The sequence below is a fragment of the Solanum dulcamara genome, chromosome 7, assembly GCF_947179165.1.
Source record: "Solanum dulcamara chromosome 7, daSolDulc1.2, whole genome shotgun sequence".
NCBI classification, from domain to species: Eukaryota; Viridiplantae; Streptophyta; class Magnoliopsida; order Solanales; family Solanaceae; genus Solanum; species Solanum dulcamara.
The window spans coordinates 8,583,760-8,604,759 of NC_077243.1; the positions used below are offsets into that span (position 1 = coordinate 8,583,760).

The window sequence follows — 21,000 nt, forward strand, 5'->3', positions numbered from 1 at the left end:
AAACAGAAAATACTACAATACATACAAGGGTTTTGAAGCCCGGAGAAATTATCTCGAATCGAAAAAGATAACACAGAGACAAGAGTTTTGAGAATCGGAGCTTATTTCGAATCGGAGAAGATAACGCACAGACAAAAATTTTGAAGGACCAGAGAAAAAGAATTGATGAAAGAGACAACACTTTACCTCAAATACAAAAGCTAATAAAACAAGGCTTTTAAAGGTAAAGTAGTGTCATAGACGATAATAAATTTAAAATAGCATAAAAAATTATAATAAATAATTAAATTATACTACTTCCTCCATTCTAAAATAATTAAATTATTAAAATATGATACATATTTTAAGGAAAAAAAAACAAACACATAAATTATTCATGTTTTTTTCATTTTTGTCCTTTTCAAACTCCTAAACATTACCTCCTCTGTTTCATATTAGATGGACATTTTGCATTTTATATGGTAATTAAAAAATCATTAATAGATTGTTTAACTTCACTATTTTGCCCTTTGCTCATATTAATTAACCTTAAAAAAAGTTTTTTGATCTTCAAAATTTGTTTAAATTTCTAAAGCATATTAATTATAGGGGTAAAATGAGAAAAAAACAATTAATTCTATCTCAATTTAGTAAGTGATCAAGTAATATAGGACAAATAATTTTAATAAGATATCTATCTAATATGGGACAAAGAAAATAGTAATGATTATGTTAATTCTCAATACTCATTTAATTCATTCATTAATTCTAGTACAAAATTCAAAAAAGACCCTTAGAATTACCAAACATATTACTCCCTCTAGATAAGTTTAGCATTTTTGGAGGTAAAATTTTTGGTCCTAACAATCTTTAAAATCTTAAATTGGCAACAAATTTTTGAAGCTGAAAAAACTTAAAATTTTATTAAATATTTTTTACTTCATATGATTTTTAGTTAATTTAACATGGCTATTGAAATTTCCAAAAAAATTAAGTCCTTAGAACTCAATCTTGAAAATTTAATTAATGAAAGATAAAATTGAAAAAAAAATTCAACATCTATCTTAAATAATGAACAATTCAATTATTTTGAACATTAAAAAATACTTCAATAATTCAATTATTTCGAAATGGCGGAAGTATCATTTAAGTAAAAAAAAATCCTTTTATTTTGGAGCATTTTGTTTCTTATTTATTCAATTGGATGGCTACAGAATAAAATTTCCTAAAAAGAGCAAAAAACTCTACTACTCCTATTTTGCAGGCAAAAATACTAAAATCAATCATTTCCGTCGTGCTTTTATATGTAAGAAACCAAATCTGATAGGACCATTTTGAACATTTTTTCATATTTGACCTTTGACGCTCGAGTAAAAAAGCGAATTATCATTCATTACGCCCCTTTTGATTATTATTTTTTTTTTAAAAAAAAAAAAGAATCGTCATTCCATACTCCTTTGGCCTGCAAAATTTGTCTTTGACTCCTCCAACTTCCACTCCATTGATACTCTTTCTTGTCACAAAAAAACGAAAATGTCTCTCATTTCCACTATTATAAACCTCTTATTCATCCATCACTTCAATTCAACAACTCTCAGTTTCAGCAATGAATTCAATTTCCTTAATCTTCTTCTTCTTCTGCGCTTTCTTCTTTTCCGTAGCTAATTCTTCGACGCTCGGAGTAAACTACGTTTCGCCGCTTCTCAAAATTCAGGAACGGGAACGGGCATCTTCTTCAGTCCAATTAACCGCCGTCTACGGCGTTCTTAATCGTTTAATTCCTTCCCATTTTTCGAGCTTTGAGTTCCACATCATTCTCAAGGTGCTTTTTAAGTCGTTCGTTTAATATTTTAATACATGATAACAGCAAATTAAAGAGAATATTTTCACATTTTCGTTCCTCATTGTAGGAACATTGTGGTGGAGAATTTTGCTTCAACATAAGCAACCACCCTGGCTCGGCTCGAGCTGGTTCCCCTGAAATTCTGTAAGTTTCAGTTTTTATTTGTATTTACAAATACGGTAGTTTACAGTGACAATATCCTTGAAGTACCAATTTTTATTTTTATGTAAAAGAAAGTACCAAAGTTTAGTGCTTCTTTCTCCTCTCTGTTGTATAAAGTTACACGTGTGTGGTGGTCAATGAAGTGAGCTCTCAAGTTCAAATCTCAATAGAGAGAAAACACTTTTCTTTACCTGGTATCTGTGGCTGATGGGAGGTAACAGAAAAACAGTTTCCCGCTCTAGTTATTATTAGAGGCTGGAGATGATGACGTAGTTCTGGTAATTAACTTGGTTTGAGCAATACAAATATACAGTATAACTAGTATGATAACGTCTGAGTATTCCTGGTCAGGGTAAGTAGTCAAAGTTCTTTATTGCGTCCTGACAAACAGTGGATTCTTCGCAAGTGTGTTTAGGCATGTCTGCAAGCTAGAAATTAATCTGTTACGTATTAGGGTGCATTCATAGAGAAATTCTTTCCGTGGATTCTCTGGAAATTATGAAAAATGTTTTCGAAAATGACTTTTACCTGTAAGAGGCATAGTCATTACATCCTTTTTGGTGGGAAATATTTCTTGGAGAAATCATTTCCCATGATTCGAGGTAACCAAACACTCAAATGTTTTCCAGGAAAACATTTTAGGGGAACACCAAATACAGCTGTAATAAATTGGTCCAGGAGATTTGCTTACTTAATTATCACAGAAGTGTCGTTTCTTACTAAGTTCTGGATCAGCATTGTACTATATGTAAATATGCGATAGACACCTGTTCCACTAGAGTTATCCTGATTCAATGATGGATTTCACACTGATGTATCCTTTTTGCTCTTATTCCACAATTGGATGTTGAGGGATCAGTATATTTGTCTTCTACTCTGGACAGTATCATGGCAACCACCAATTAAGGTAGATGGTTGCACCGATGACTAAGAGGGCTTACTCTCCAGCTGGTAGCTTATACGAATGTTTGTTGCCATAGACAACAGGATGACTAGAATGAGGGCTGCTATGGTCTTCACTCATTTATTCTTCTTTATCATAGAAGTGATGATAGTTGATTGAGTTCACCTCTTAACATAAATGTATTACATGTGAGTTCGGTATGTAAAGAGGTTTGTGAGATCATTTTGTGCTTAACATATAATATTGCTTGTCAGCCATTGCAATTCTGCTATGTCATTTGTAGCAGAACTTATATAATACCATAATTACAAAGAAGAATGTTTTTTCTCCAATTTTTTTGATTTAACAAGTCGTAATCTCTTTTGTAATTTGTACATAACTTATGCTCACAAGTGGAACTCTATTAGTAAATCTTTCTGGATGTTACACAGAATATGTGGAACAACAGCAGTAGATATATTGTCAGGTGTTCATTGGTACTTGAAATATTGGTGTGGAGCACATATATCATGGAGCAAAACAGGTGGAGCACAATTAGCTTCTGTACCTGACCCTGGCTCTCTCCCGGCTATTCAAGATGGAGGAGTGGTGGTAAAGAGACCTGTTCCTTGGAGCTATTACCAGAATGCTGTCACATCAAGCTGTAAACCAGCTTTTGTTTTACTTTTTTTAGACAATATTTGAGTCCTCTTCCAGATCAGGAGGTATATTTAAACTTTTGTTGATTTCTTCCTCTAGATACATTTGCTTGGTGGGATTGGGAAAGGTGGGAAAAGGAGATTGACTGGATGGCTCTACAGGGAATCAACTTGCCATTGGCTTTCACTGGGCAAGAAGCTATATGGCAAAAGGTCTTCAAGGTATTTTCCTTTTGACTATAGCTTCATATTGATTGTCTAAGTTGAAGATTCTAGTTCATCATGTTGCATAGGATTGAGAGTCTTTCATTTCACAAGATTAATTCATATGGAAAATCCATTAACAAGTAAATTGATTACCTGTTACGATTTCTTGAGAAGATTTTTTGACTAAGTCTGTTGGAGACTGAGTAGCTCTATCCAAAAGAACTTGAAAAATTGTTGACTCATTTAGGCGTATGGAGCAGTTATGTAGTTGTAGATCAGACGAGCAAAAAGGAAAGAGGCTATAATGGAGTCTGTTCAAAGAGATCAATTTCGGTAGAAAAAAGTGCAGATGTCGGGTAAAAGGTTCAAGTCAAAAGTTTTGATATAAAAACTCAAAAAGCTGCTTAACTTAGTAAAGTTATATTTGACTTTTGGAATCAGCCATGAACTAGCTTTGATGTAATGGAACCCTTATCTTTGGCTAGTACATTGATGAAGGGCAAATCAAAATCTTCAATCTTTATATAGATGCTATTGTTGATGATATGAAATTAATTGTCGTCTATACTTATATGATGTCTCTGATTCTGGACACTTAAAAGTCCACGAGTATGTGATCTACTGCTCCATTTTGAAGATACTTCTAGAACTTCAACTTTTCCGGCGAAGTCTTCAGTTTGCTATCATGGATATATGCTTATTGTAGAACTTGTTGAGACTTCTGAACTTAAGTATAATACTAAGACTCTTTGGAACAACCAAGGATGTGGCCTAGTGGTCAATGAAGTGGGTGCAAACATTGGTGACCAAGGTTCAAATCCCAACAAAGACAAAATATTAGGTGATTTCTTCGCAGCTTCCTAAGCCTTAATAGGCAGAGTTATCCAGTCAAAAAAACTATTAAGCCTCTTTCAATGGAACATTGGTCTTACTGTGTCCTTTATTGGCTTGATTTTGTGTATTTGTATATTTGACAAATGGCTTTCCTTTGTGCAGAACTTCAATATTAGCACTTTAAATCTGGATGATTTCTTTGGTGGTCCAGCATTTCTTGCATGGTCACGTATGGGAAACCTACATAAGTGAGCTTCTAGTCATTGACCTATCTATACTATTTATTGAAGTCCCAAGAGTTGGTGTTTTGGAGTTCTAGTTTTTTCCACATTCCCTCACGATATCATCAAAATTTCCATTACAAAGGCAATTTTCTCTTCTTTCTTTGCTGCTTAAAATACATTCCTAATTTATGCTTGGAGTGTGATCCAATATTTCCAAATACAAAGGGCAATCTGAACTTTGAACAGATAATTGTGTTAATTAATTTAGTGAGTCTCTATTTCCTTGACACTACGGTGAGACACTCTAGGGAGTCACAAACTAAAATAAGAAAAGAACTTGGACAAAAACAAACTGAAAGAAAAGTTAAAGAAGTATGAAACTTTTATAATATGGAGGAAACTCCTACCTGATCATGCTAATGGATAATGCATTCTAGTACAACTAGTGACAGTCTCCTTCAGGAACTAAAATTTGTTTAGGGGGTAAATTGTCTTTATTATGCATTTATTTAGAAATATTTGATACCCCTTATAGTTATCTATTAGCTATGTTTATTGAGTTTATTTGGCGCGTACTTATATTCTCCATTAATAAGGAAATTAGTAGAAAAAGGAGTAAGAAAAAATAGTTCCATAATCCAGAATTAAATAAAATCAATAACATTGACAATGGAAAATTGGCAATAGAACAATACCATTAATTTTTGAAAACTAGTACAATACCATTAATTAATCTTGAAGTTATAAGGAATGATGACTTAATATAAGACGGCAGAAAAAAATGAAGATAGAATTAAAAGAGTTTTTTAATTACAATCAAATTAAAATTCTTAGTAATTACCAGGAAGAAAAGATTATGACAACTTTTAAGTAGTCAACTGAAAATTTATCTTTTGATAGATTAATTAATCATTAATTTTGTGGAAGAAGAAGATGTCGGTACTCAATGGAATAGTTGAGGTGCGCAAGCTGGCTCAAACACCATAGTAATTACAAAATTAGGAAGAAGATAAAAATATTTCAGTATAACTTGTTTTATCGGATAAATTTAACAGAATGCGAACAATGTCAAGGAAAATGATTTTCACAAAGGTAAAAAGACGCCTAATTAATCCTGTTGAAAACTGTGACAACTTACTCATTTTTCTTCATTTCCCGTGTTTTTCTTACTTTAGCTAATTGAAACATACTTATGAAATAACCTCATTTTCTGAAGTAATGATTAAAAGTACTTAGTTATCTTAATGATTTGTTGCTCTGGATTAGTATGTTATTGTTTCTATCTCCATTACACTGTTAACTGAAAAATAGAGGAAAGAACAATTTTCACTTGGTAGTGCCAATGTGCAGCTAACTAATTAGTACAAATGCCTTAAACTCCGTTTTAAGCATCTAATATTTTCACTTGTCTACTCACATGTCATTGTACTTATGCTTAATCAAATTGGGGGAATGGTGCTTCATTTGAAGAAGAGTTCTTTTTGCATCATGCATTGCGATCAAATAGTTGAAGTTATTGCAATAAATTCATGTTGTAGAAATTTGAACATTTGTTACCTAAATAAGTCACAGGAAATTGATATTGTTATGTTTCAATGCTTAGTTCATTCAGTAGCTATTCTATATTTTTTCATGAACTTATTTACCATTGCATTTCAACATAAAATAGATTTTTCTGGCATTTAACTCTGTTTCATTGGTTCAATAGTTACTTCTCTTGTAAGCAATTTGGCTTGTGTGTTCTTATTTCTACTATATTTCTGTTCTCTTGAATTTTCAAACATAATGCATCTATCATAGATGGGGTGGGCCACTTCCTCAAAGTTGGTTGGATCAGCAACTCATTCTGCAGAAGAAAATTCTTGGTAGAATGTATGAGCTTGGGATGACACCAGGTACAGCTATATAGTGTGTTTAAAGCACTCTTAAATTCTTCTGATTTTCCTAACGGAGAAAGGTTTATTTCAAAACATATTTTGGGTAGAAAGGAGTCAGACGTTGATCATGCATCTAAATTATATACAATTTTGATGAAGTAGCGGCACAGTTTTTATTTAAAATGAGAAATATGAGGATGAAAGTAAGATTTCAGGTTGCTTTTCTCGTATACGAAAGTCAAGCTTTCATAAAATTATTTAGTGGTGCATGTGGAATTCCGTATACATTAATGATCATGGTAGCCTGTTTTTTGTTTAATTCATAACACTTTCTTGATTGTATAAAACAAATTAAGGAATTGCTGAAAAATAATAATTAGAATCTGTATAAGTTAAATAGTGTGCCCTTTGACCTCTGTGTGCTGTTGCCTCGGTAAACTATTGTTGAGTTGATTTTGTGCATCTTTCAGTTCTTCCAGCCTTTTCTGGAAATGTTCCGGCAGCACTGAAGCGTGTATTTCCATCAGCAAAGATAAGTCGTCTGGGGAACTGGTATATACTTGCACCTCTACTTTAACACAAAGTACTCGATTGGTGATCTAAAGAAGCTAACACCTCTATCTACTATTTTCTTTGCTTTATTTCCTTTGGATTCTTTCAATCTTTCTATTGGATTTATTATGAAGATAACTATAGAAAATCAGCTAGCTGGAAAAATTTACCTTGTAATCATATTTTCTTATGCTATTTCTCCTTGATCTTATCTTCATCTTATTTTTTCTTGGTCCTATGTAATTAAGAAATGCAAAACAAATAGTGGATGCTTGAGATATATTTAAAACTGGACTTGCTCATTCGAGAAAGAGAGTTGGGCATTTTATTATAAATAGACGTGTTGCTTTTCTTTTTGATCTGCTTGCTCACTGTCTCTTTATACTATTACATTCACAATCTTTGACTATAATCACCTTTTCTAATAAGCTGTATTCTTGAGAGATAAGGACATTATTAACAGTTAAAGTGGTGAATTACAAAGTTCACTTAATTAGTACTTATGATATAAATAATTAATAGTATGGCTGTCTTTTTTTGAATAGGCAAGTAAATAAGCTTGTTGTGCAATTGTATCTTTTCTTAATGTTTTATGAAAAAAAATAGTTTAAGAAATTAAAAAATGTTTGGACTGATCCTTTTTGATGACGACATGACTATAATTTAGAAGTTCTTTATTTGCTGAAAAATTTAACTATAATGTCCAATTAATTCTAAAGTTTCTCTAATGATTGATTCGCCAAGACAAACATTTCTATTATGAAATGGTGTCTTCTGATGGTTATATCTGTTATTAGTGTGATGCAATCATGAAAAAGATCACCCAGTTATGTTTTTTATTTGATTAAACAACACAATATACCATGAGATGAGCTATGAAGAAGTTTAAGTAACATTGTCATACATGTACTAGAACTGATAATCTAACCATGTACCTGAGGTCTGGACTGTTGATAAAAATGAAGTGCATAATTTGAATAAGCATTGCTACAATTTTCTGTTATTTATTTACAATTGATTATTGGTTTCAGGTTTACTGTGAACAGTGATACCAGATGGTGTTGCACATATCTTCTTGATGCAACTGATCCTTTGTTTGTTGAAATCGGAAAAGCATTTATTGAGCAACAGCTAAAAGGTATAGTAATATAGTTTCTTCTATCACCATTGGACTAATCCCAATCTTATCTTGATGCTGTCATTGTAAAATTTTGTAGCTCAAATAAAGTCTTTTTTCTGTTTTATTATTTTCTGTTGCGGCCAATCTTGATGTTCAGAATATGGAAGGAGTAGCCACATATATAACTGGTAAGTTGTTTTTCAATTCCATTACTGTCAGGTAGAAAGATCATTTTACTTCTATTGTTTTATGTATTATTGAAAACTAGTTGGCATTGATTGGTCAGTTTCCATGATTTTTCATTCCTTCAAATATTTAGAACTTGTTAAACTCTCGACATGTTAGCATAAGTGGCGAAGAACTGACATGCTTGCATAGAGCTATTGTGATGGTCACCATGTGGTAATAGCTTATATTTGTAGCCTTGCACAAGTTTGTGTCACGACCCGAGTCTACACCCTAGCCTTGACACGTTACTTGGAACCACAAGTGATCCCAAGCTAACCCTTGGCATACCATATCAAAGCATATCATAAGGAAACTAAAGTGGAAGCTAAATGCATAACAAAAGGAAATCCATGACTTGAACACTAATATCTGAAATAAGCCTTTACTATCTTAGAATGAAAGAAAAATAAGTCTACTGGGACATGGCCCCCAGCTACCTCCAATGTCTAAAGTCAACATAAAATAGAGTCTAACAACTAAATCTATCGAGTCCCCAAATGAGGAGGACTCACCAACTGCTGACCGGAGAATGTTGTACCTTATTAGCCACGAATCTGAGAACGAGTGCCGGAATCTACATCATAAAAGGATGCAGCACAGATAAAGTATGCGTCAGTACGTGAAATGTACTGAGTATGTAAAGAAATAATAACATAATCATATTAAATAACATATGTAGGAACAATGAAATAAGATTTCTAAAATCATTATCATAATAAAGCAACTGAAAAAAACAACTGGAGTCTATGCATAAATATCAGTTTAAAAAAAAAAACTGCTTTCAAAAGCATTAATGGTGAGTCTAGATCAGTAGCTTTGCATAATCATATTCATAAAATAGCATACTTAAAATGAACCATGTAAGGATAAGAACATATCGCAAAAAGATGCATAAACTGGGGAGTTTCTTATAACCGACATACACCATGTGAGCTCATGATATCCAACAGCTAACACAGTTGGGAGGGCTGCCCTATACTTTGCTAGGGTATAGAATCATATCATATCTATGTGGATCTACTAGTTTGTGCCTCTCAGGGCCTTATGGAGTTGTCCGATAAAGCGGTATACTCAAGTCATGAGGTGGCACGTAGTTATGGGACTTAAGGATTGCTACTAAAGGTCCACGGACGCTAAACAGAAACCTGCATCCCTAAAGTTCACTCAGTGCTAAATAGTCCTCCCAAAGTACATATTAATGCTCATAGGTATAAAAACTGTCCATCTAAATTATATGTGAGACTAAGCTCAAAAGTCATATCTTGAATCATAAGTGATACTAAGCTCAAAATTCACATCTTGAATCATAAGTGATACTCAGCTCAAAAGTCATGCCTTAAAATAACCCGTATTAAGGTTGTACATCATATCATGCTTAAAAGTCATAAATGCATAAGAGACCATAAAAATCATGCTAAATCAGTGTAATAAGGTTATTAAAACCAAAGTGAAACAATGAAAATAGGGATTTATGAGAAAAATCATAATTTCAGAGAAAACCCTAACTTTTGCTCCTAATAATCTTTGGTAAATTCTTGTGAATCAAAATATTTTAGGCATGGGAGTGACAGAATACTCTCATTGAAGCCTTACATACCTGAAAGGAAAACATTGATTTAAAATCTTGAACTGAGGCTTGAAGGTGAAGAACCATAGCTTCTTCCTTTAGAGAACTTATAATGTGCGAATTTAATTTGCCTGAGGGTTGGGCATGAATGGGTTGGGTATTAGGCTATAAGATAGAATTAGAGAGGTTAATTGAGGGTAAAAGGTCAAGAATAACCTTCTGGGAACATAAGAAGACCATAAAAATCAAAGAAAATGACCTTTTAATGAATTTCGTGGCCAAATCGGCGATTTGGAGGTCTCTTCGCCAAACTATTTGGCGAGTCGCCAAAAGAGCGATTTAGATTGCCAAAATATTCAGAGTTTGAAGGTTTTCAGACCCATTCGCCAAACCATTCGGTTAGTAGCCAAATTGGCAGATGTGCTCGCCGAATTGAATTGTCCGGACATGCTCAGGTAAACAACCATAACTTTCTACACCAAACTCCAAATGATGCAAACTTGGTGGTGTTGGAAAGAACACTCATAGACCTTTGATTTGATAAGTCATGGGCTACCTAACTCTTTATAGATTGAGAGATATGGTTGTTTGAAGTTGACCCTTATATGAACTCATGCGAAAACTTAGGCAATAGAAATGTTTTGAACTTGGCTTGGCGTTTGAGGTTCCTTATGACCCTAAACCACATCCAATACACTTCAAATACTTAAAAAAGGACCTTAAATAGATGTACAACTTAGAAGTCATCGGGTTCGGACCTTTATGCATATGGAGGATAGTTCGGATCTTTGCTTAGAAGTTGCGGGGCGTTACACTTTGTCTCATCCTAGTTGGAAAATGTCAATCTATTGCAGTGATACCTTTGATGAGAACACACCTCCTGTTGATGATCCAGAGTATATCTCTTCATTGGGGGCCACAATCTTTGAAGGAATGCAAAGTGCTGATTCTGATGCAGTTTGGCTTATGCAGGTGAAAAAGCTCAACTCTTTAGTTGCGGATTTACGAATGATTTGAAAATCTCTAAATTTTATGTATACCGGTGTCTGAAACTCCTATCTAGTTAATCATGTTTAGTTCTTCATTTGGGTATTAATTTAACATCCTGGCTTCACTTCGCCTGAATCATTGAAGTGTTAGTCTATTCCTCTGGCATGGCGCACACAGTTTGTCTTCAAAGTGATGATATCAAATGTTTTATCCTTGCTTATCTTCTTCTCTCTTATTTTGACCAATGATTTCCATTTACTTTTCTAGGGATGGCTTTTCACTTATGATCCTTTCTGGAGACCTACACAGATGAAGGTTGTCTATCTTAGTCTCTATTACTCTCTTAAAAAAAATTAATGTTCATGATGGTTTCTTTATCAAGAAAAAGAAGTGTTCATGCTGATTAACTAAAGCATATTGCATATTTCCATAGGCTGTTTGATATTGAGGCATGGTAATATGATGTTTTGGATAAATTATAGAATGCTCAATTCCTCCAAAATTTGGCCTTTGTGTCCACTGAAATTTTAATTATCTGCATACCCTATTTTCAGGCGCTTCTACATTCTGTTCCTCTTGGCAAGTTGATCGTTCTTGATCTTTATGCTGAAGTTAAACCAATATGGGCTACTTCAAAGCAGTTCTATGGAATCCCATACATATGGAAAGTAACATTGCTATTTTTCTTTTGTGCATCTGATGTAGTCTTCAATGTCATTAAGTTCTAGATAGTCATTCCAATAGTTAGCATACTATTTGCTCAGTTCATCTGCCCCGTCTCAGTTGGAACTAATCTTAAAGTTGCCTTTTTGACTGGATATGTCTTTCCAAACTTAATCGGTTTGTATTCACGAATTTTCTTTTCAATATCTCAGGTGTATGCTACACAATTTTGCTGGTAATGTTGAAATGTATGGAGTTCTTGACGCAGTGGGATCAGGACCTGTTGAAGCTCGTACAAGTGAAAACTCAACCATGGTAAGTTTGGCTGTACTCGTATTAGGTTTTCATTCTTCTTATAACTGTGTATCCAATACAGAATTATAAGGAGGTTGCCATTTTTTGGATCTTTGATATCCTGATCTGTTAGGATCTTTGAGCAATGCGGCTGAGTTACTTCCAATGCTCATGTCCAATTCCATCAGTTTCTTCCGAGAATGTTTCTGAAGGGATTTCAAAATAAAACTATTTGTTGCTTGACAGGATAGCTTAGGTGGTCTAAGTAATAGTTATAGGAGATTATTTTGTTCCGTTGGTGGTGTTGGATTTGGATCTGTAATTCACAAATCTATTAGGATCTTGTTCATGTAATTCAATTTGTCATGTATCTCAGTCCTTTCTATTTACCGAATTTATTCATGTATCATAGTCTAAAAAAAAATTCTTGCCTAAAGGTTGGTGTTGGGATGTCAATGGAAGGCATTGAACAGAACCCTGTGGTGTACGATCTTATGTCTGAAATGGCTTTTCAGCATAGCCCAGTTGATGTCAAGGTAATGTAACGGTTTTATGTATAATGCTGGAGTTTATCATTTGATTTCTTCTGTATCTTCTCCTTTTTAGTATATTGGCCCCTTTGTTTTGTATATTCTAATAGCAATTTCATTTGACTTATCAGTTCAAGCAAATGTATGTGAAGAACTGTGTTAGCTATAAGAAAGTGTCCAAAGTTCTTTGCTTTTTAAATTGTATGCAATAGCCTTTCTCCTTTTACTTATTCAGTTTTGACAATTGCACGGTCAATATTTTTCAAGTTTATAAGATTTTCCTATGTTGACAAATTCTAGAGTTTGAGAGACAAAGCAGTTCAAACCAGCATGTTTTCTTGTAATAGTACTTCTATATATTATCGGTTGAAATGATGATTCTGGTTGCATATGTGACACTTAATAAGTCAATCAAACACTGTCTGTAGGCTTGGATAGATCTATACTCCAGAAGACGTTATGGGAGATTTGTTCAACCCATGCAAGATGCCTGGAATATTTTGTATCATACCATCTATAATTGCACTGATGGTGCTTATGTAAGTAAACCTGTTTATTGCTGCCTTGTTCTTCCAGTTGAGGTGTTTGTGTAAGTAAATTCTGTATCATTGTCTTGCCCTTCCACTAAGAGGTATTTTAAGGATCTTTAGTGACAGTTGATATAAGTTAATGGAAGCACTTGTTTCATTTGACATATGATAATATCATGTTTATAATTGATATAATTATGTGGGGTCTTTCAAATATGCTCCTCTTGAAGTACTCTGACATCACCTAGGGACTCAAAATATTAGGGGGTTGGAGGGCTAGCTAGATACAATGCAATGTGTGGAATTGGTTTAAGACAGATTATTCATGACAAATGTGTGGAGAACATTTAGGATGGTGTAAGTTGCTAAGTGGAGAAAAAGGAAAAGAAAATGCAAAAAGTAGTGTCATCTCAAAACAAAATAATATAATCTCCTAAGCTTTGTACTCTCCTCTTTTTTCTAAGGGGCTGCAAACTGTTAGGTCCTGGTGGAGATAAATCTAGTGCGATAGTTCCATTGTTTATGTTTGTGTGCTATTGCCAAGTCAACATGGTTATTACTTGCCCTCTTGTGTAATTCCTACTATAGTGCCTCATTTCAAAATTCTAACAAAAGTAGCCCTATCAGGAAATTTGAAATTACCAGTTTAGAAAAGTAATTCACCTGTTTATTGTCATTCTCATTCTCTTGTACCTCACTATGTATGTGCGTTGTTGGAACTTTTTTCTGTACATTACTTGTGATATGGTTATAAGCTTTGACTTCTTTTCTGGTATTAGGGATTGGTTATATATTTTGTTGATTTCCGAACTTTGATCTGGTTCCTACATACCAAATGTGCATGCACTCACTCGCTTATACTTCCAATACAAGAACATGCATTAATCGCCAGAATAATAGGAAGTCTTGTTTTTATCATCATACATTCAGAGACTCTTATTTAATATCATCCGAGCAGTAGTTTCTTTACGTTGATCATTTCCTTTGTGATTCTGGTGCAGGACAAAAATAGAGATGTTATTGTTGCATTTCCAGATGTTGATCCAAAATCCATGTCAACATTGCAAACAGTACTAAACGATATCCATGAACAATATGGAAAACAACATTTAAGAAGAGCTATTCTGGAAGAACCAAATGATTCCTATGATGAACCTCATCTTTGGTATTCAACTTCAAAAGTTATACATGCACTAAAACTTTTCCTGGAGAGTGGAAATCAACTATCCGACAGTAGTACTTACAGGTTGGATATGCTAGTTCCTCTTTAAGTTTTCTACTTTATTTCCTTTTTACACTTCATGATGGTAGTGGTTGTTGTTCTCAATCTTCTCAGGTATGACCTCATAGACCTGACAAGACAAGCTTTGGCAAAGTACGCAAATGAACTATTCTTAGACACTATAGAAGCATATAAGTTGGATGATCTGCATGCTGTTGCACACCTTAGCCAAAATTTTCTAGGCCTAGTGGAAGATATAGATATGCTTTTAGGATGCCATGATGGATTCCTTCTTGGAGCTTGGTTAGAGAGTGCAAAGAAACTTGCTCAAGATGAAGGTCAGGAGAAACAGGTAGAGGTGTCTTTTAACTTAAAACGCCTTTCATGCTTAAAGAAGGATGATCTTTTAACTTGAATGGACAATTTGCAGTTTGAATGGAATGCAAGAACTCAGATTACTATGTGGTTCGATAACACTGAGGTGGAAGCTAGTTTGCTTCGCGACTATGGTATGCAAAATATCAAGCTTGTCTTACTTATACATCCATGTTAGTCTTCCACAAAGTTTAATTTTTGGACTATGGAACGCGCATTTAACATGCTCTACACTTTCCAAGCTTTGAACTACTGAGGTTTAGCTTTTAGAGGGAAGAACTTTGTTATACAAAGTTTTTGTTGACTCATTTTTCGTCCCCCTTTTCTCTAGGTAACAAGTATTGGAGTGGACTATTACGAGATTATTATGGACCTCGTGCAGCAATTTATTTTAAGTATCTGATAGAAAGTTTAGAAGAAGACAATGACTTCAACTTGAAAGCTTGGAGGAGGGAGTGGATCAAACTTACAAATAGTTGGCAAAGTAGCAGAAATGTTTTCCCAGTCAAAAGTACAGGAGATGCCCTTAATGTATCACAATGGCTTTTTGAGAAGTACTTGCAAGATTTGGGATCACACGATCATTAAGCTTCCTAATGAATATTGTAATACAAAAGTTATCACTTTTATTTTTTCTTTGAAAGTATTGAAAGCTGTGGTTTAATAAAGAAAGAAAATAGGAGCAATAGAATCACTCTCTGACTCAGAACAAGAACAACTTCATTGGGCGGAAATGACTTTTTTTTAATGTGTGCATTTGAGCTCAACTAATTCAAATTCACTCGAAAAAATGTGACCCTTCCTCTGATTAAGAGAAAAGCAACCTTAATCAAAGCACAACATTTATCAAGGGCGGCTCAATTCCTTTAAATATAAGGCATCCGCCTTTGCCCCAAAATTTTAGACACCCATTTTTCAATAATAATAAACTATTATAAGTTATATTTTTTAAAAAATATATTATATTGTGTCTTTTAATTTATTTGTCTTCATTTTTTTTGTTCGTTTTGAAACATTAAAGAATGTTTCTTTCTTTTTTGTGAATTTTTACATTTAACTTTCCACTTAACATATTTGAGACCACAAAATTAAAAGATATCTTGGTATATATATCTTTAGTTTAAGATCATAAAATTTGAAACTCTTTTTTACTTTTTAAAATTTTGTGTAAAGTAAAAAATCAGACAAAATATTAAAATGAATAGAATACTATTTAGAAAATATAAATTTCTTCGCTAAAAAATTAACCTGTATCTCAAAAAATTAGAAAAATATACTTTAAATATGTATAAAAAAAAATTAAAAATATAAGGACTTCGATTTATTTTTTATTTTAAACCACTAATTAGGTTGAGTAGTCCAGTAAAAATGTTAAATGACGAAAAAAATAATAAGAAAGAAATTTAATAGGAAAGATTCGTACGTGCCTGCAGATTGTATACATTCATTCGGCCAAATAAGCGTGGGTTTTGTGGATAAGTTTGTTACAGTCAGTAAAACTACGTGGTCATCATTCTACATTCGCTGACTAACTCCATCCTCTGACACATTTACCAAACTGTCCTAACATAATACATTATATTTAGTCATGCGTTTATAATATATAAAGCAAAATTATAATGTATTTCTCAAGTTGGCAGGGAGAATATGGTACTTACAAATTCCAATGGATAATTAATAATATTTCTTGACTTTATCTACTTATAGAGCATCCCCTTTTTCATAGGCTGTTAACTCTAATATTATTATATTAACTCTTTTCTCTGCCAAAGTTTCTCATTACTGGTAGACCTCTTCCTCTTATTACTCTCTTTTCAAAACCAAAACCAAGAAGACATGTCGAGGAAAAGTGCATATGACAATTCATGGGCTGATCAATGGGACTATAATAGAGAACCATATACCAAAGATACCAAAAAAGGCCATTTCTCTGGTGCCGGCGCCGAAATGGCAAAGAAAGTGGGAGAAAAAACAAAAGCAGCGGCTTCAACTAGCATGAAGAAGATGAAACAAGGTACTTCCTCGGGATTTCAGTGGATCAAAGACAAGTGCCAAAAAACTGCCCAAAAGAACTGATCATTTTGATATTATTTGTTCAAACGTAACACACGATTACCAAAGATTACTTTATACTGTCATTTCAATTTATTTTTTTCAGTTTCATATATTTGAATCATCTGTACATGGTTGATGATACATACACTTATGTATTGGTGGTCTAAATAAATTTGAGATGATTTATTGTTAACCGAATTTCTTCATTCTTTTTTGATTGGACTAATGACTATTACGAAGGAAGACTGATTCTTCTTCTAGAAAATCAACAATAGGAAGACCAAAAAAAAAAAGAAGAGGGCTAGATCTTATTGTAGGTATGTGTTTAACTTTTTTATATATCTAAGTACATATAATGCTAGCTTAAAGTAATAGGTTCAATTGAAGGTTACAAAAGTTCTTCTTAATCAATTACGTATTTTTTTTTTTTTAGACATCCTTTTATTTTTCTAACAAAAAGCTAATACGTTTCATCAATACGCATGATACTTAAGGTTATTCTGTAGATTTGCTATGTTTCCAAATAGATTTGTCCATCAAGAATCACATTGAAAAGGTTATTTTTTTGATCCACTATGTTCAAATAGATTTGTCTATCAGTAATGGAATTAATCACATTGATTGAAATATTTCAATAATGGATTAGGCGATCAAGCTATATGCACTTGTCTGGTCATGGTTCACATGTTAACCATGCTTCTTGTTTGAACTTCTAGTTTTATCAAGTCATAAAATTTACCTAAATACACAATTTATTTTACCATATTCTTTAAAATTTTCTATCATTTGAAAAAATTACAAAATTCATACTCTCTCCTATTTTCGGATACATCACTTTACGTTTTGGGATATACTCGGATTCCACCAAATTTAAGATTTTTTTGTAATTTAGAAAAAAATAAAAATAAGATGTAATTAACTCTTAACAAATGAAATTTGTGTAATCCTTCCTTTTTATGATTGTTTAGGTCCAAATTGATAAACAGGTAGCAGGTGGGTGCTTAGCGGACCGGATACCACAAGATTGTTAAATGGGCTTTACTCAAACAAATCCATATTATCAAATATTAGGGTATTTTACTTAAATCTCATAGTGAAAAAGTTCAATTATAATTTATCTCGATTTTTTTGGTAATTATCCAAATTTTCTCTTCTTTTTTAAAGATTTTTGATACATACGAATAACGCTGATATATCGTGATTTGATACATAGGTCTTTTTCATGATACATCGCTAGTTGATACAAACCAAACATTGTAATATCAATAAAACTTATGAATCAGCTTATAACACCTAATATATCATGAACACAACAAAAATAGCAGTAAAACTTATGTTTTACTGATACATTTTGTGTTTGGTTTGTATCAACTAGCGATATATCATGAAAAAGACTTATGTATCAAATCGCGATATATCAGTATCATTCTTATGTATCGGAAGAGGGATTTTAATTTTTTTTACAAATGGTAGGAAATTATTAAAAATATAGGAGTATAAGATGTGGAATTTGGTAATTTTTCCCAAATAATTATTATAAGTATCTTAATATGTTGCTTAGTTATAGTTTGTCTAATTACGTTTAATAGTTATAATTTTATTTGCTATGGGTATTTCCATTTGTATATTTCGCTTGTTAATATACAAACAAAGTGAGTATATACAAATTTTGTATTTATACATTTAGAAATTTTTCAGAACTCTGTTTGAATATTTCACTTGTCAATATACAAACAGGGTAAGTATATGCAATTTTGTATTTATACATTTAAGAATTCTTTAGAATTTATACAAATCATATACAAATAAGACAATTATATACAAATTTTGAATTTATATAGTTATGAATTTTTCATAACTTATACAAATCAAATATATCAACAAATCATATACAAATTGTGGATTTATATAATTAGGAACCGAATTATACAAATCAGTTAATGGATCCCGAATTAAATAGCAAAATTAATTAAATTGTACCACATTTAATAATTAACCCAAATTATAACTTAAGTACATAATAACTATTAAATGATCATTTTGCATAATTTTTCCTTTTTACTTTTCAGAATAATAATAATTGAAAATATCCTAACAGTGAAAAACAAACAAAATTAATTAAACAACATTTTAATACATTCATGTATTTAATTTATTATCATAAAATTCCCCCAAAAAAAGAATTATTATTTCGGCCTCTATATCAAGTCAAAATCAAATAATCAAATTAAACAATCAACTATTAAAAAAAAAAAGGTAATGTAGAAGTCTCTTTACATGCCACCGTCCAGTCCATGATTTTTGTGAAAGCTGGAAAGGGATGGCAAACTATGGAGTATTATCTCGAAGCTTCCGTCACGATTTTACTTTATTTGCTCCACGTCCATTAAAGTTACATTATTTTATTTTATTTTCTCTTTATTGAATTTATTTATCTTTTTTTAAAAGAAAAAACATTTTTTTGTACACTCTTTGATTATAATTTTCGTTTCTTCCCATTTCTAGTTTTTTCATGCTAAAGAAAATAAAATACGATTTTCTGTCAAAAAAAATAAATCCCGTTTAAGCATTTTCCATATTCATTTTTTATTGGCCAAATCAATAGGTGACCCTTTAAAGTTGATACAAAATTTTACTTAGACATTTTAATTGAACGATGTTCACTTTAGACACCTTATGTAGGGTTCCGCTATGTCATTTTGACACTTTTTTAACAATCAGCTAAAATTACATAGTATGTGTAACACACTCGCGAATGACGTGACACTATGACTAATTAAAAAAGAACACGTGGCATTTGAGTGCAAAATAATATTTAATAAATACATTATAGGAAAAAAAAAAATTCAGCCACAAATAATTAAAAAAATACCTATTTTTAAACCCCACCCCTCCTTCCTCCTTTCTTCCCAAACTTTCCCGGCGCCTCCATGAACCTCCAATTTCTTCGTTGTTTTTTTTTAATTTTAGGATTTTCATTAGATTTAGATTTTTACTTTTTTTTCATAATTATAATTGTCGGATCTAAAGAAAAGAAAAGAGAAGAAGATGATGGTGGGTGCTATTTTCAAATCTGAAAAAAAATTAAAATTAAAAAATTCTTACGATAATGATAAAATTAGTGGCGATGGTGAGAAGAAAAGAGTGAGAAGAAGAAATAAAGAGAGAAGAAATATAAAATATGAGTGTTGGTTTTCATTTTTTCGGCGAAAAAAATGGAGGGAGGTGATGGTAGATTTAGAAAAGCAATATAATGAAAAAGAAAAAAAATGGCTTAAAAATGGATTTGAATAAAAAATTCAACCTCCATTAAAGGAATTTAAATTTGAAAAAATGGTGGGAGATGGTGACTTGAGAAATAGAGAATAAGAAGAGAAAATAAAATAAAAAATGGCTAAATAAAACCTTTCACATGTTATTGTTGAGTGTATCATACTCACTTTGTCATATCAGCAAAAAGTGTCAAAATGATATAACAAAACTCTACCTACGATGTTAAAGTGAACATCGTCCACTTAAAATATCTAAGTAAAATTTAATATCAATTTTAAAGAGTCATCAATGAATTTAACCTTTTTTATTTGGAAGCAGTTAATCTTCTAAGTAATATAAAAGTATATACTTACCATAAAAAAAATCATAATAAAGATATGATCATAGTATCATTCGGAATACCATAAGATGACATAATTAGATTACCTAAATTATTTATTACTTAAATTAGCTTTGATATTGATGCTACTCACGTGTCCACCTACCAAATCGATTTATTTAATTTGGTGTCATAGAGAGCACATAATTACAGGGTGTTACTTAGAATATTTTCTTCACGTGGTAGTTGGTACATACGTCTTTATTACTGTCAATCATCTCAGACGATACCACAGGCCACATAAATTGAGTTATATAAAGACAAGAACCACAATAGGCCCCGTTTGCTTTTATTATTAAAATATTTGAATCTAAACACGTATGTAAATCATTGAAATGTTATTTTTAGATTTGATAAAAAAATTATTATTTGATAAAAGAAATTGAAACACATATGTTTGCTGGTGATGGTGAAAATAATTTATAGTGGTGACGATAATGATAATGATTGGTGTTAGTGGCTAGTAACAGTGATAGTAGAGATGGTTGGTGTTGTAATTATTGTCATGATGATGACGATTGAAAGGGATATTGATGGTTATTGTAATGGTGAAG

General features: G+C 32.2%; 1 protein-coding gene across 1 annotated transcript; it reads left to right on the forward strand.

Annotated features, from left to right (window-relative positions):
* Positions 1–1,476: 1,476 nt before the first annotated feature.
* Positions 1,477–15,510, forward strand: LOC129896779 (alpha-N-acetylglucosaminidase-like). The gene is made up of 19 exons (XM_055972745.1): positions 1,477–1,801; positions 1,890–1,966; positions 3,320–3,531; positions 3,627–3,748; positions 4,730–4,815; positions 6,592–6,686; positions 7,139–7,220; positions 8,252–8,358; positions 8,498–8,528; positions 10,990–11,107; positions 11,393–11,440; positions 11,680–11,801; positions 12,001–12,103; positions 12,520–12,618; positions 13,041–13,151; positions 14,144–14,388; positions 14,479–14,716; positions 14,795–14,873; positions 15,071–15,510. Exons 1-19 carry the CDS (start codon positions 1,586–1,588, stop codon positions 15,325–15,327), a joined length of 2,448 nt encoding a protein of 815 aa, XP_055828720.1. The 5' UTR covers positions 1,477–1,585; the 3' UTR covers positions 15,328–15,510.
* Positions 15,511–21,000: the final 5,490 nt, after the last annotated feature.

Excerpts from the sequence above, each read along its gene's own strand:
- LOC129896779 (XM_055972745.1), top strand. The coding sequence starts at position 1,586 with ATGAATTCAATTTCCTTAATCTTCTTCTTCTTCTGCGCTTTCTTCTTT. Across the intron at positions 8,529-10,989 it reads AGTAGCCACATATATAACTG|TGATACCTTTGATGAGAACA; the intron begins GTAAGTTGTTTT and ends AATCTATTGCAG. Across the intron at positions 12,619-13,040 it reads ATAGCCCAGTTGATGTCAAG|GCTTGGATAGATCTATACTC; the intron begins GTAATGTAACGG and ends CACTGTCTGTAG.